The 16,608-nt window shown below is 44.4% G+C and overlaps 1 protein-coding gene across 5 annotated transcripts in view; it reads right to left on the reverse strand.

The window, feature by feature from the left end:
• The window catches only part of EPB41L4B (erythrocyte membrane protein band 4.1 like 4B), a gene marked incomplete at both ends in the record, with an annotated part of 140,832 nt that overhangs the window by 54,068 nt on the left and 70,156 nt on the right, over window positions 1-16,608 (reverse strand). For 3 of the 5 annotated variants that reach the window (XM_079707274.1, XM_079707272.1, XM_079707273.1), the window contains 3 exons: window positions 7,430-7,494; window positions 13,286-13,319; window positions 16,541-16,571. In XM_079707274.1, the coding sequence (XP_079563400.1) occupies window positions 7,430-7,494; window positions 13,286-13,319; window positions 16,541-16,571 (130 nt within the window). Of the gene's footprint in view, window positions 1-5,482; window positions 5,658-7,429; window positions 7,495-13,285; window positions 13,320-16,540; window positions 16,572-16,608 lie in introns of those variants that run through there. The other 2 variants (XM_079707276.1, XM_079707275.1) reach the window with 2 other exon arrangements.

Raw genomic sequence — 16,608 nt, forward strand, 5'->3', positions numbered from 1 at the left:
TGGCTTCTCTTGCTGTGGAGCACGAGCTCTTGGCATGCAGGCTTCAGTAGTTGTGGCACACGGGCTCAGTAGTTGTGGTTCGCAGGCTCTAGAGCGCAGGCTCAGTAGTTGTGGTGCACGGGCTTAGTTGCTCTGCGGCATGTGGGATCTTCCCGGACCAGGGCTCAAACCCGTGTCCCCTGCACCAACAGGCGGATTCTTAACCACTGTGCCACCAGGAAGTCCCCGTCCATTTACTTTTGAACATCATGCCTCTTTAAGAAAAAGAATATGTATATGTATAACTGATTCACTTTGTTATAAAGCAGAAACTAACACACCATTGTAAAGCAATTATACTCCAATAAAGATGTTAAAAAAAAAAAAAAGAGTTGGCCTCTAATTAGTTAAAAATTGAGCCACTAAAACAAGGGCAAACGTAACAAGACAGGAAGCTGTGCTTTTCCAAAGTGTGGTCCTGTGCCTGCCCACCTCAGCCTCTCCTTGGAGTGACCACTAAAGGGAAGGTTCTTAGGTCTCACCCCGACCACGTAAATAGAGCCTCACAATCTCCATTTTTGACAAGCTGTCCAAGCGATTATTTGGCTTCCTAATTTGGGGGGAAATGGGCCTTTTTGCAGAATTGTTGAGGATTTCTTCTTTAGTGGAGTCTCAGCTGAATGTCAATTTCACCTCTATTTCACCTTTTAGATATCGCTGGGGCTTCTTAAAATGTGCCACCTTTCATGTGCAAAGGGACTTTTCTTTCTTTAGCTGCAGTTTGCTTTTTCTCTCTGTCTGCCCCCTTATACCTTGCCTAGGCATTTTTTGCCTCCTATAGCAAAATAGTGGAAGCAAATCATTCTAGGGCTATTTAGGGTATTTACCTGGTACTTTTGGAAGACTCAGTCAGTCAGGGAATTCACTTAGAGCCATGTGTGGGAAATACTGATCCAAATGGATCAATGCGGCTGCTCAAGGAGCTCTTTGATGAGCTCAGATCTTAACAGACTAGTTAAAAGCTGGAAAAATTAAGGGCAACAAAAAGGATCTATCATTTGTTGTGTTCAGAGCAGGACCCAGGAGGCTGGAGTCACTGACCTGGAAGCATGGTGGGATATTAACAGCCAAGAAAAACAAAGGACTCCTGCACTGTCCTTACTCCTTCATCTTCACTGTTAAGGAGGACCATTTTCAGTGGAAGTGGTAGACCAAGAAATGAAACAAGCAAGAGGGTTTTGAAGGCCAAGGTAATGACCTGACATGATTTCAAGACTTCCAGTCCACATGAATTACATCAATCTGACGATACTGTCAATTCACTGTTAGATATTCTCAGGGATCACAGAAAAACAGTGGATGATCAAGACCAGTAAGTAACTGAGTTTCAAAAATGCAAAAAGCTAATCCCATTAGTTTATGGAATACCGAGTTTGGTTTTGCTGGCAGGTAATATTCCAGAAGAAATGACCAGTTTGTGAGCTCTCGGGAAGGAAGAAGGGGATCATCTCTAATGAGTGGCTCACTAAGAAAATAACGCTCCATCTCCGCTCCTTTGAAAAGGGGGCTGTTGGTACACGAATGCCTGCATGGACAGGGTGACTAGACTGCTGGAGGAGGGGTAAGGGGACGGGCGGAGTATTGGGAAGGCGGCTTTCTGGTAGTTCTGGATTTCAGTGTAGTGAACTCTTCCACATCATCTAGTAAGAGTCTCCTGGAGATGTGGATTGACAGGGTCCCAAATGGTGGAATAATTAGCGGTGAGAGGCCTTAAAAGCACAGGAGCGGAGAACACAGACTTTGAAGTCAGAATTCTGAGTGACCATGGGCAAGCTGCTTGGTTAGACCCTAAGCCTGAACCTCCCCACGTGTGAAACGAATATCACCCACCTCACAGAACAGTTGGGAAGATCAAGTGAAGTGACGTATGCAGAGTTTGAAGCACACATCCAGCTACTAGCCCCTGTACGTTTCTGTGGATCAGTGTCAACCTACCGGTGTTTCCAGTATCACACGGCTGGACGGTCGTTTGCCCCACTCAAAATTATAGCGATGCCTCCAATGAGAACGCCGTGGGCACAGTGAATAATATTCACATTTAGCAGATGAATCCAGAACATACGTGGTGGGCAAAGTCCTGCTCAAAAGATGATGCTCCCAGCTGGATACAGTTGTTCAGGTACCTTCAGACCAGCTCAGAAGTGATGCATTGCTGCCTGTTATCTGGTTAGATGTTTCCTTTAGAATGAATGCAGAATAATTCATCTGCTGAGCAGACATTCACTGAGCACCTGCTACTCATCAGGCACCGGGGAACAGAGGAGAGTGTGACACAAAGCTTACACTTAAGGAACGTACAGCCTCCAAGATGAGATGAATAAGAAAGGCAGTTTTAACACAAAATAGTGAATACATCACAGATATACCCGGGGGCTGGGGGGAGTAGGAGCAGAGCACAGGAACTAGCCCAGTTTGCAGAGGCGGGTGGAGGCAGTCAGAGTCCCTGGGAGAAGACAGCCAGCGTCTGAGCAGAGGCTTAAGGGATGAGCAGGAGTTGGGTGAAGAGGATGGGAGTGACAGCATTTTCAGCAGAAGGAACAGTATTTGCAAAGGCGCAGATGGGAGTAGCAGCAGGGTATGGTGAATGCCAGGAGCTACAAGCAGTTTGGTGTTGTAGGAGTTTAAACAGGAGGGTGAGAAATGGGGGAAGAATACGCTAGCTAGAGCAACAGGACAGGAGCAGATAGCGGGGGAATTCCAGAGAAGGCCTTGGACTTCATCCTGTGGGTCATGGAGAACCCTGGCAGATATCAAGCACTGCAAGGGCACAATCAGACGGTGTTTTAGAAAGATCATTCCAGGGATTGTGAGGAGAATGAGTTCGTCGGGAGGCTGGAGTCAGAGAGATCAGAAAGAGCATCTCTCAGCCAGACAGAAGATGCTGCTCCAAGATCAGTGTTGATAAGGAGGGAGGAAGGGCTACATACAAATACTAAGGAGGCAAGCTGAACAGACCTGAGGACTGCCTGGACACGGGTGGCCAAAGGGAGAGGAGCTGTGGATGACGTATAAATGCTTACCCTGGTGAGAAAGAAGAGAATTCAGGTGAAGTTACTGTGTTTTGTTTTTTTCAGTAAAAGAGGATGAATTTAAGTTTTGACATGTGACGTTTGAGGTGTACAAGGATATACAAGTTGAAATGTCCGTGTAAAAACTCACAGAGTAGTCTGCATTAGAGATAATAGCTTCAGAGTCAACAGCACTTATAAAATCTTGACATGATGAGAAGGGCAGGTAGACTGTGATCAGGGAGAAAAGCAGTGGGCAGAGGAAGAACCCTGGGAGAACACCAATATTCAACAGGAAGACAGAAGAAGAGGCTGTGACAAAGACAGAAGAAAAAGTCCAAGGGCTAGAGAAGCAGAGAGCACAGGAATCAAGAGATTCGTTTCAAGAAGCTGTGAGTGAGCGGTCACCACTGTCAAATGCAGTAGAGAAAGGTCCGCCGAGTTGAAGGATGAAAACCATATGCTTCCTTTAACAATTAATATGTATGCACACTGGTTAGACCTCTTGGTTGCAGACAATTGAATCCACTCAAGGTACTTCAGGCAGAAAGGTATTTATTAGAGGTTATTAGATAAGTGTACACAATCTCCAGGAAGCCACAGACACGGGTTTGGAGGTCTCTCTGCCGGGAACAGCAGCAATCGCCAGGGCAAACACCCACCCTCACCACAGGACTGTTACAGCGGAAACGCCACTGCCACCTGTGATCAGAACTTTCACCAAAGCTGCCCCGGATGAATAAACACCTCAGCCACGGAGCCTACAAAAAGGGCCACCCTTCCTAAGAGCAACCTCATTCCAGGATGAGTTTGCTCCATGCCACCTAACTGAATGTTCACCTTCAGACTTCCAAAGTCCCATCACCTACTTCATCCACAAATGATACCTCTTGTGCAGCATAAAAGGAAGATGGAGTCAAAAAAAAAAAAAAAGCAAGAATAATCTTTATTCCTCACAAACACATTTGTAAAAATGTATCAATGAAATCAAAAGATTCAGAACACAATTATCTGTATGCAGCACGTAAACTGAGGACCAAAACATCTGCTAAAAGGAAATACACCTGTAAACATGTATCTTAGGGGGCGTTTATAAGTGATCAACTCCACTGTGCATGGTGTGCAGCTGATTCCCTCCTTCCGGATAGATTTTTGTGGTAACCAAAAAAAAAGAGATCAGATTTTGGCAATAAACTATCTCAAGGGAGGGAAACACATTTTTTTTTAAAAAAGGCTTAAAAGGGCAAATTACAATTACATATATAAAAAATGGCACAAGAATTGATTTCACAAAAATACTAAGGAAAGTATCTCAGGCCTACCTATCAGGAGGAAAAAAAAGGTCTTACTCGGGGGCTTGAAACGGGGCAGGAAATAAAGAGTTTGGTACGAGTTCTACCCTAAAAGGCAACATATTGATCTCTGGTTCTACAGAAAGACTGTACAACACCCTCCTATCCTCTTGCACGGGATGCTTTGGCACAACTTCACTGAAATTTTACATGCTTCAATTTGAGCCATATGCATCTCATATTGCATGTTGCTTCTTAAAAGAATGAAGCCTAGGATAAAAACCAACCCTCAAACTCTATATATTGACAGTGTGCATTCATAATTATGTCTTTTGAAAGCACGCAAGTTAGCACCACCAATCGTTAGGACATTAAAAAATTATTCTTGTACTTGAGCAGCAACTTCTATAAAAATAAAGGCTATGTGATTTCTGATTAATAAAACTGCGAGAATTCAAAATGACTAAACTGCTTTAAGATAGGAAATTCAAAATCTCCCTGTATTGATATAACCTTTAACATATTATATACTTTATTCAGCTTTTGAAAGAGGTAACCCTCTGTTAAAGAAGGTGTGAATGTTATGTCCTCAGCCTAAGAATATTAAATGTTGATAAATCACAGAACTGTAGAGCTAGAGAAGACCTTGTGATCATTTAGTCCAACTTGCTCTTTTCAGACGGGGAAAATGAGGCCAACAGAGGGGAGATGGTCTGTCCAAGATCACACAATGGCAGAGGCTGGGCCCCAGTGACCTCAATTCCCACCACTGTACTATATGGTACTCTCTACGGAGTGATCTTCCGAAGTTTTTCTGGTTTTCTTTGGTCCCATTCATTAAATAACAAAGAAACATCAGGTACACAGCAATACGATAAACACAGACTTATACTCCAATTTTAAAATCAGAATATCAAAACGATTCCTGAGCCTTTAACTACCTTCATTTTTTGAGAATGCAGTCAACAGCAAGTTAGGACTACCTATTGGGATTATTTTCAAATATTTACACAGACACTGAAAACACCTTTCAGAACTATTCCTAGAAGACATTTCTACAAACACGTCCACGGGATGCCAAGACACTTTCCATGGGATGTAACGAAACTATGATGGTGAATGGAAGTAAGACGCTTCAGTCTCTCAAAGTGCAGTCATGAGTTTATCTCGATACGTCATACTTTGCATTCCTCCTAAGTTCTTCTGGTTCTGGTCGTGGACATAATCGAAATGGCCGTCATCTCCACTGGCCGATGCTTTCCAATGCGGCCTGTCATCCTGAAAGGATGGCCTGTTTTGTTCGCAGAGTGAGTGGTCAGTGGGGGTATGAAGACAATTCAGAGAGGTGAGTGAAACAACACAAGCACAAAGGAAATGGGACAAGAAAAACCATGAACCACATAAATGGGGATGGCTTTCAGATGGAAATGAATGGATTTTTTACTTTCAAGTATTTTAAAAATTCAGATGTGGGTCCTCTATCAACTTCCAAGTTGAGAAGAGCTCTGCCCATGGCTGTGCCATCACCCCTCAAAGGGTGTCTGATGATCAAATCAGTCTGGGGAAAGCTAGGTGGTGGTGAAAAAGGTTCCTTTTCTACAGGAATTCTCAAGAACTGTTGCCATGTGAACGTACACTGTGAACGCCTCATGCAGCATTTTCCAAAAGTGATGGACCCAATAATTCTCCTTTCCTGGAGAGTCTGATAAACACAATATGCTGGGAACCACCCCCAGAGATTCTGATGCAGTAGGTCTGGGGTGGGGCTGGGACTCTGCATGAACAAGTTTTGCAGGTGACACTGATGCTGCCAGGCAGCAGGGCCACCTGCAAGCAGCACTGGTCCAGCCTCCCTAGCATTCCCAGCCAGGTCTGCCTCACAAGGAAACCAATATGGTAAAACAGGCAAAAATAAGTGTTAAATTTTGTAAACACAAGGTTAAATTAAAAAGCGTTTCTATAAATCTCTCTGTGTCTCATGTCTGGAAAAGAAACGGCCTTTGCAACACAGAAACATTTAGAAGTATTACTTCACTAGTTTAACTTGCTTTTAAATGTTACATGAATATCAAGTGCTTATGATCAAACTGCACTGTTGTCCTACAGGATCCCCAGCAAACTTGGTAAGAACTATCAAGAACTAACTGCTCTCATCTGCCCCGTTCTCAATGGATTTATTCCCATCACTCCATTCGCCGCACTTTCTCGAGGAGCAAGGCTAGCAATCTCACTAAGAGATAACTTTATGCAAACTGAATTCACCAACTATGTTTCTGAAAGAGCTTCACACATAAACACCAATTAAGACTGATCTGAAATTCAAATCATGAAAGGAACGTTTGCCTTTACAAAGCTGGCATTAAAAAAAAATCTCAAGCTTAACCGTAAATGCAACAAGGCAGGTGCCAGTTTACTTAGGAAGGACTGTGGTAGGTTAGGGCAGAGGTGGGTAAACACGGCCCTCAGCCTAAATCCCACACTGTCTATTTTCATAAATGAGCTTTATGGGAACACAATCAGGCCCATTCACTTCTGTATCGTCTGTGGCTGCTTTCAAGCTACCATGGCAGAGTTGAGTAGTTGTGACAGAGACCACAAAGCTGAAAATACTATCTGGCCCTTTACAGAAAGAGCTTACCGACCCCTAGGTTTAGAAGAAGATCCATCACCACAAAAAGCAACCCTCCACCCCATCCCTGGAAAAAAAAAAAATCCTTTCAAAAAATCCCACAACAAAAGTCCCTGAGCTTTAGTCTTATTTTTAGTAAATGAATTCTCAGGACAGGAAAACGTTACTTAGAAATTTTAAGTAACATTTCAAACATAAAACCAAACCCAAAATATCTGAGGTTAGAATGACTAAAACAAAACAAAACAAAACAAAAAACCCCACCCAGTTCATTTTTATTTCGTCAAGCATAACTTTAGTACATCCAGACCCATCACCGGCTTATTTTGCTTTGCAAGTTATTCATCTCTTCCAGGACAAGACAACTCTTTAACAGTTGTTTCTGATGCAGAATTTCAATTCATAACTAAGTAGAAAAGGAGAGCTTGGGAAAGGACGGCTCTATGAGCTCAGGTACTTACCTGATGTTTGGAGAGTGCGGGTGCCACCGAGGCTGGCTGGGGTGAAGATTGGGGTGATACTGAGGCTAGAAATAAAACACCAAACTCGATTATTAGATGCCCTTTGCTTTCAATGGTCTTCACCGGCTGTGAATGGAGAGGCTCTTACTGAACCCTGGCTGGGGGAGCGCACGTTTCCCAGGATATCACGTTTCCCCCGTGACAAAGGCTGGGGGCTGCCCTCCAAGAAGAAAGCGGAAGGCATCTGCCTTGAAAGGGTGTCCTAGAGCGCCCAGGCAAGGCAATATTCATCTCTCCCAAGGGAACCCACGGAAGGGGCCAGAGAGACGGAGAGAATGCGGGTAATTTATTCTTTAGAAACAATTTCTGTCGTTGCTGAAAATGACAACTGTGTGTAAACAGTTACATCTGCAAACAGACAAGGACTGGACAGAGGATGCCAAGGCAGCAGGACTCTGGGCGAACTCTTTCTCTCTTGTTAAAAAATTCTTTTCTAAAATGTGATCCAAAACAAAACACCCAACCCCCCACCCCACCCCCGCCCCGGAAACAAACAAACAAAACCCCAAACCATCCAGAGCACCATTATCCTGATAAAACAGAAGGAAAGAAGTAGTTTGCCCATTTTAACATGAGAAAATGGATCCAGACTGATGACTCACAAAACGGCCCGGGCCCGGGATGAAGATATAAGGCTGGCCTGGGTGGGTGGCAGGCTGCCTGCCAGTCCACTTCTGGCCTGCAGAGGGCAGCGGTCTCAGACTGTGTCAGAAGCCCTGGGGCTTTTCAAGGATAAATTTTCTATGGGGCAAATTAGGTTCTCCTGACATTTAAGTCACCACAGGCTTGCCACCATTATTCTTTAAATTATTTCTTTCCCTTCTTCTTCTTCCCTGCTGTTCTGGTTAATAAGCAGAAGTCCATTCTCTATTATGAAAAATTCTCAGCAATTCTGTTCATTCCATTTTCATGGACCTGCAATGCCCTCATTGACTATTCTGTATTCCAGTGGCCCCTCTCCTTCAAGGATGCCTGTCAGCAAGTCCACAGCCCCCAAAGGACATCCTACTGGAAAGAGGAACCTGGAGAAAACATTTCAGTGGCAGAATCTGAAAGCTGACCAGGGCTTTAGAATCTCCTGGAAATAGTCGCTTCATATTTCTCTCTCTTAGGGGATACAGAAACCCAGAGGTGATAGATGATTTGCCCAACGCTGAACCGTTTCAGGCGTTTTGGCCATACAGCCAAGGCCCCAAAAGAGGCTCCACCAACTGGGTCTTGAACAAAAGAGAGTAACCTAGAAGAGAAGTGGACCTTCTATTCTATATACCTTGTCTTCAAACACAACCAAATCAGATGCATTGGAGAGAGGTGGGCACCTTATCCATAGAGACTTGGAAGGAGGATATTCCAGAACCTTCCTTGGTCTCCTTTGGTAATTTATACACCCTCTAAAGCTGTCAAGGAGTATTTTTTAATGTTAACCCACATGGTTCTCAACCAGGACCGTTACATCTCCCTGGGGACAACTGGAAATGAGTATGTGCAGTTTTGCTAGTCACAATGACTTGAGGGTTACCTGTAACTCTTGGGCAGAGAAGAGGGAAGCTAAACTTCATGTAAGTCTAAGGACAGTCCCAAGCAGTGAAGAACTGTCCGTCTCCAAATGCCAATAGTGCTCCCATCAAGGACACAGCAATCCGTCCTTTGCATTCGGCTAAGCTTGCTGAGCTCAGAGTAACACCAATGCTGCAATACCACCTTCCCGGAAACCTTTCTCAGTGCTCAGATGCTTACCGGGCCACCTCTCAGGATGTTCTCTTCCTGGTCAATTTACTCCCATCATGGCACCTCTAAAGGCTGGCAAGGAGCAGAGGGCCAGTGGTTGCCAAAGATGTTAAGAGAAGAACAACATCCAGGTAACAGTTGTCATGGATTTGATTTCAATGAACAATCGCCTTGACGTTCACTCTACCTGCGAGGCTGCTGGGGCAAGGGCAGCACTGAGCTGGGAATGCTTTGCTTTGTTTATTTTATTTTTTTTCCTCCCCTTCAAGCACTAATCACCCATCAACAACATTCTAGCCACTCACATCTGAAAGTCCGACCAAAAAAAAAAAAAAATCTCTGACTAAGAAGATTCAAGAACCCAAAGGCAGCAGCAAGGAGATCAGCAAAGCTGGCCTTTCCCCTACCAGGCGCAAAGCACTTTTTACACTAATTCTCTACAACTCGGAAGTCAGGTCCAGGTTCTGCGCATCAGGCATAAGATTTCATGCACAGAAGATGATATCACAAAATTCTTCAGAAACATAATATGGAGGTGTCATAAAGATAATGTACACTGGGATCCCTACCCCCACCTAAGGAGTTAATATCTACAATAATGAGACTGATTAGATCCAGAAAGAGGCTGCTTAGAATAAGGATCCAAAGTGAACTCATCATGGAGTAGTTTTATTGTGACATTCAAAACCAGACTGGTGGTAGGGCAGAGAAACTCAGGAGAGGAGTGTCCCTTGGACATTCACACCCACCCAGGACAAGAAAGCTGGCCACCATGTTAGGGGTCATCAGACATGGATGCTGCCTCTCAGCACATGATAACCTGTGAAGCCAGGGACACATCATTAGCTCAGGGCCCCCACCTGGCTGCTCCTCAGAACCACCTTAGAGAGGCACCACAGCTTGCCAATACCCAGATCCCACCCACCCTAGAGTTTCTGATTCAACCAGTCCAGGCTGAGGCCCAAGCACCAATTATTTTTTTAAAGCTTGCCAGATGGTTCTAACATGCAGCAGGGCTGAGAACCACTGGTGCTGGTGATTTCTAATCAAGGGGCTCAAAGAAGGCTTTGTGGAGGTGACAGCTTCCCAGCAGACAAGTGTGGGCCAAGAACAGTGGGAAAAAATTATGGGGCAACAATGATGTGATTCTCCCTAAAGATGCTACCAGAAAACTACTAGAGCTAATCAATGAATTTGGTAAAGTAGCAGGATACAAAATTAATGCACAGAAATCTCTTGCATTCCTATATACCTAATGATGAAAAATGTGAAAGAGAAATTAAGGAAACACTCCCATTTACCATTGCAAGAAAAAAGAATAAAATAACTAGGAATAAACCTACCTAAGGAGACAAAAGACCTGTATGCAGAAAACTATAAGACACTGATGAAAGAAATTAAAGATGATACAAATAGACGGAAAGATACACCATGTCCTTGGATTGGAAGAATCAACATTGTGAAAATGACTATACTACCCAAAGCAATCTACAGATTCAGTGCAATCCCTATCAAACTACCAATGGCATTTTTCACAGAACTACAACAAAAATTTTCACAATTTGTATGGAAACACAAAAGACCCTGAAGAGCCAAAGCAATCTTGAGAAAGAAAAATGGAGCTGGAGGAATCAGGCTCCCTGACTTCAGACTATACTACAAAGCTACAGTAATCAAGACAGTATGGTATTGGCACAAAAAGAGAAATATAGATCAATGGAACAGGATAGAAAGCCCAGAGATAAACCCACGTACATATGGTCACCTTATTTTTGATAAAGGAAGCAAGAGTATACAATGGAGAAAAGACAGCCTCTTCAATAACTGGTGCTGGGAAAACTGGACAGTTACATGTAAAAGAATGAAAACTCCCTAACACCGTACACAAAAATAAACTCAAAATGGATTAAAGACCTAAATGTAAGGCCAGACACTATCAAACTCTTAGAGGAAAACATAGGCAGAACACTCTATGACATAAATCACAGCAAGATCCTTTTTGACCCACCTCCTAGAGAAATGGAAATAAAAAGAAAAATAAACAAATGGGACCTAATGAAACTTAAAAGCTTTTGCACAGCAAAGGAAATCATAAACAAGACGAAAAGACAACCCTCAGAATGGGAGAAAATATTTGCAAAGGAAGCAACTGACAAAGGATTAATCTCCAAAATATACAAGCAGCTCATGCAGCTCAATATCAAAAAAACCAAACAACCCAATCCAAAAATAGGCAGAAGACCTAAATAGACATTTCTCCAAAGAAGACATACAGATTGCCAAGAAACACAAGAAAGGATGCTCAACATTACTAATCATTAGAGAAATGCAAATCAACACTACAATGAGGTATCACCTCACACCGGTCAGAATGGCCATCATCAAAAAATCTACAAACAATAAATGCTGGAGAGGGTGTGGAGAAAAGGGAACCCGCCTGCACTGTTGGTGGGAATGTAAATTGATACAGCCACTATGGAGAACAGTATGGAGGTTCCTTAAAAAACTAAAAATAGAACTACCATACGACCCAGCAATCCCACTACTGGGCATATACTCTGAGAAAACCATAATTCAAAAAGAGTCATGTATCACAATGTTCATTGCAGCTCTATTTACAATAGCCAGGACATGGAAGCAACCTAAATGTCCATCAACAGATGAATGGATAAAGAAGATGTGGCACATATATACAACGGAATATTACTCAGCCATAGAAAGAAACGAAATTGAGTTATTTGTAGTGAGGTGGATGGACCTAGAGTCTGTCATACAGAGTGAAGTAAGTCAGAAAAAGAAAAACAAATACCGTATGCTAACACATATACATGGAATCTAAAAAAAAAAAAAAAAAAAAAGGTCATGAAGAACCTAGGGGCAAGATGGGAATAAAGACATAGACCTACTAGAGAACAGACTTGAGGATATGGGGAGGGGGAAGGGTAAGCTGTGACAAAGTGAGAGAGTGGCATGGACATATATACACTACCAAACGTAAAATAGATAGCTAGTGGGAAGCAGCCGCATAGCACAGGGAGATCAGCTCGGTGCTCTGTGACCACCTAGAGGGGTAGGATGGGGAGGGTGGGAGGGGCACGCAAGAGGGAGGAGATATGGAGATATATGTATACCTATAGCTGATTCACTTTGTTATACAGCAGAAACTAACACAACAATGTAAAGCAATTATACTCCAATAAAGATGTTTTAAAAAACACGATGTGATTCTCTAAGAACTGAACACATGATGTATGAGAAGGAGCAGGGACAATAAATGTAGAAAAGTTAAGCTGGACCCAGGTTTAAGAAGGCTGCGAACAGCCAGCGAGAGCTACCCACAGCAGTGGCTGGTGGGCAGGCAGGGGGTTCGGGCCTTGACGGTCATCCTGTGAAAGAGCAGAACATCAGCCATGGAAACCCATCTCCGCTCCTTCTGCAGGCAACAGGCCTAGCACAGTGCTTTACAAAGCAGGTTCTAGAAACCACTATTCCACTGATGGAAATGAACACACCACCAACAGAAGTGGTGGGGGAAGCCAGCTTTTCTTATGGTGGGAAGGTTGTCCAACAGTCAAATGACTTGCGGAAACACTGGACTTAAAAAAATAAAACGTGTGTTCCTTGAAGGATTTTTCAGCACTTTTGACATCCCAATGGGCACCATAAGGTCCAAGAAGGGAATGAAGGATGCAGCATTTCCCAAACATGTGACCAAGACATCCTTTCCTGGGGGCACATCTCCAGGGACTCATGTTTCCTGGGCCTAGAACACGGACAAAAAATGGCCTCACTTGAGTGCCCCCGAGAGGCTGTGTTTGACCACCCAGAAACTTAGAACATATATCCCTGCTGCTTGCCAGTGTACAAGGTTAAGAAAAACAGGCAGCTCAGATGACCAAGAGGAAGCAGGGGTCAGGGGAGAAGGCTCTCCTCTTACTGTTTTCTCAGAAAAACATGTACTGCTGTTATTTCTTCCAAACCTGATTATAAGCGCAATGACTGCTCAGTGTGGAAAATTTAGACACTTTAAGAAGTATGACATGAAAACCTTTAAAAGCAATAGCTCACCTGGTAATTATGGACTTCAGGATTTGTTTTAGAGCTAAAAAAAAAGAAAAGAAAAATTGTAATATAACAGGTTGTAAAGCGGCATTATTACTGATTTATTTAACAGTTGTAAACTAATCTTAGGTGCTAGCTACTCTGTTAGCAACTTTTACAAAATACTATTTCTTTTTGGTTACTAGCAGCTTAAATGAACATATAATTGGGGAGCAGCTCTCATTCGTCACTTTAGAGCTCACAAGTAGAAACATGTAGGTCATATTCCAGACCCGTGCTTATAATGTTATATTTTGGTGGCAAAAAGGAGGTCCTTTCAGTTGGGCAAACTAAATAATTTTAGCTCCCATTCCAGGCCTGCCCTGGCATTGTTGGGTGGCCCATGGTACCGGGCAGCTCCAGTGATGCCCAGGGCTTTCTCCAGCTCAAGGGAGGGCCACAAGCCACTTCTGAGCATACACCACTGTGGGTCCCACTGCTCTCAACAATGCTGCCATGATGTGGCCACCACTCTGGAATGTTCATTCCGCATAAGGTTCTGTACTGGGAACTTCACATCTGTTATTATTTAATCCACACAACAAGGCTATGAGGTCAATAAATGTTACCACCTCATTTTACAGATAAAGGAACTGTTGCCTAACAGAGATGTTAGGACACTTGCTAGCTAGTCCATGGCCGCACCATGACCGGAACTGACATTTGCAAAACCCCTAGGCCAGTATCCTTTCCACCAAGCCACGCTGGCTCTCTGAGAACCTGCGGAAAGGTTCCAGGCTCCTCATGCATGATCCTATTTTGATGGAATCTGAAGTATAACTACTCTGGTCAAAAGTATGGGTGGAGACGATTGGTGCAAAACACAATGTATTCAATACGCAAGCTCGGCATCTGCCAGAAAAACCACAGACCAACCCAGCACCATCATCGGGCTAGGCTGCTAGGGTGGCGTGTTCAAAATCAAGGTTTACTGCTCCTCCAGCAATGAGAGGAAAACATTTCATTGTCATGAGTCTTGCTTAGGGTCTAAATAACCCTGTGTTCCAGTTTTCATAGAGGGCCAGTGCACAGAGCCAGGCTCTGGGCCAGATTCACCCCCGGCTGCATTTCACCAGGAGGGCTAAGTGTTCTGCAAGGTGCTATTTTCCTGGCATCACCTCTGCGCCCAGAGCACAGTTTCATCCCCAGCTCCCACAGAAATCCTCCCCACCCCCAGGATCCCACAGGCTATGAAGAGCAACTGAAGAGCTGTGAACAGTGGTTATTAGCTCATTTGTTCCTAAAGGGTATATTTACTGGGTGGTTTTTTTGTGTGTGTGGTGGAGATTTGGGTTTTTAGTTTATTTTGGTTCTCAATATATATAATCTCTACTAGACGCTAAGAGGAAAATGTAATTTTATGAGGGAAAAACAAACAAGCAAAACACTCACTTCCTTAGAGAGCAAAGGAAAGAAATGTAACTCACAAGCCCCTGAGAATTAAAAACAAGACATGCTGACAGGCATACTTTCAGCATACTACCCGCCATAGGGATCCTGGAAACAGGGCAAGCTTGCAGGCCTAAAACTAACCCATGCAGGATCCCTGCCACCTCCTCCCATCCTCAGGGGTCCAGGCCTGATGCATAGCAGTTCAACAGGACCCTGGAGTCCTTCGTGAGATGCTGAGAACTGAACCCAGACAGAAGAGCCAGACATCTGATGCCCAGCCGAATGGCACTGCAAGCAGCGTCTGCAATCAGAGTGCCAGGCTGAGTTTCCAGCTGTGACACAACGGCCAGCTACATTCTCCAGAACCTTGGGGCCCTTGGAGGTGTCTTGGGGCTGCCTGTGGGATGCAGGGGGTGGGTGAGCAGCAGGTGCCAGCCCTGCCCTCCCCTCCCTGCTCGGTGTCACCCAGAGCAGTCCCGCTTTGGTCTGTTCTCTGTACTGGGCTTCCATGACAGGTTTCTCCTAGTGGGCCAAAATCAAAAGCTAAAAAATTTCGAAAAACACTTGATCTAGCCCAACCTCTTTGTTTTCAGATGAGAAAAAGGCCGCCCCAGAGCTGAGTTAAGAGAAATGCCAGGGCTGGGCGGGAGGCCTCCTGATCCCTGATCACTAACACACTCCTCCACACGCCGCACTCTACCAACTGCCCAGGGCGTACGGCACACCAAGATATGCTGACCTCAAAGACCACCCTTGCCAGTAGCCTGAGACCTGTGCCTGGGATGACCAGAGACTAACCAGATGGGGCTACCAGAGGCTGGAGCTTGGACACAAGGGCCGAAACAATTACATAGTCTGTGGTTCTCTAGCATGACAGCTGTCCACTGAGGTCGAAACTCACATAAGAAAACAACTGTTTCAGGGAGAGAAAGAGAAGTACACACCAGGTGGGACAGTGTCCTCTTGGGCAGCACACGAGACTCACCTGGGAGCTTTAAAACCACAGATGTCCAGGTCCTCACCCGGAGACTGATTTGATTAGCCTGGGGTGTGGCCTGGCTGAGGGTTTCAAAGCTCAGCAGGTGATTCCATTGTACAGGAAAGATCAAGGCCACCTGTGCTGGAGAAGGGGGCGGCCAACCACGCCCCATGGGCCAAATCTGGCCCACCTGCTTTTGTGAGTAAAGTTTAATCAGAACACGCTGGAGTCATTCATTTACATACTGTCTATGCTGCTTTCATGCTCCGGGGGGCAGGGTGGAATGGTCCTGAGAGAGACAGCAGAGCCTGTGATGTCTAAAATATTTACGACCAGGCACTTTACAGAAAAAGTTTGTTGACACCGGTGCTAGAGTTTCAGCCTTGTGACAAGTTCTCTTCCTACAGGAATTTCACTGGGTGTTGATAAAGGTCGTCTACATTGTATGACATGAAACCCGCACGTCACTGAGCGGATCCAGTTTTTGTTCTCGGGGAGCTTTTGCTCAAGAGAACGGCCTTTCTTTCCCATCACTGCCTGCAGTGCCGTTAGCACACTGTGCCATACACATTCCTATCACCTTTATCACTCACTGTTACAATACACAAAGCACAAAGCCACTCAAACAAAGCATCTGTGTTTTCCAAAAAAACAAACTGTCTTGGAACATTCTACTGTGTACTTATTGAAAGCCAGGCGGACGGTATAGCCAGGCAGCAGCAAAAGGGGGTGGAGAGGAAACCATCAGGTGCTTCACTCTGTGATTTAACTGTATTAAGGAAAAAGTCAACATTGCAAACAAATACAGTAATTCGAGAGCAGAGCCATACCCGGACTCTGGGGGCACTTACCAGAACTGAGCTGCTATCATCGGGTTGCTTGCTTTAAAGGAAAAACAGAAAAGTATGACATCTTAGAG

Source organism: Hyperoodon ampullatus, assembly GCF_949752795.1.
Source record: "Hyperoodon ampullatus genome assembly, chromosome: 6".
In the NCBI taxonomy this organism is placed as follows: Eukaryota; Metazoa; Chordata; class Mammalia; order Artiodactyla; family Ziphiidae; genus Hyperoodon; species Hyperoodon ampullatus.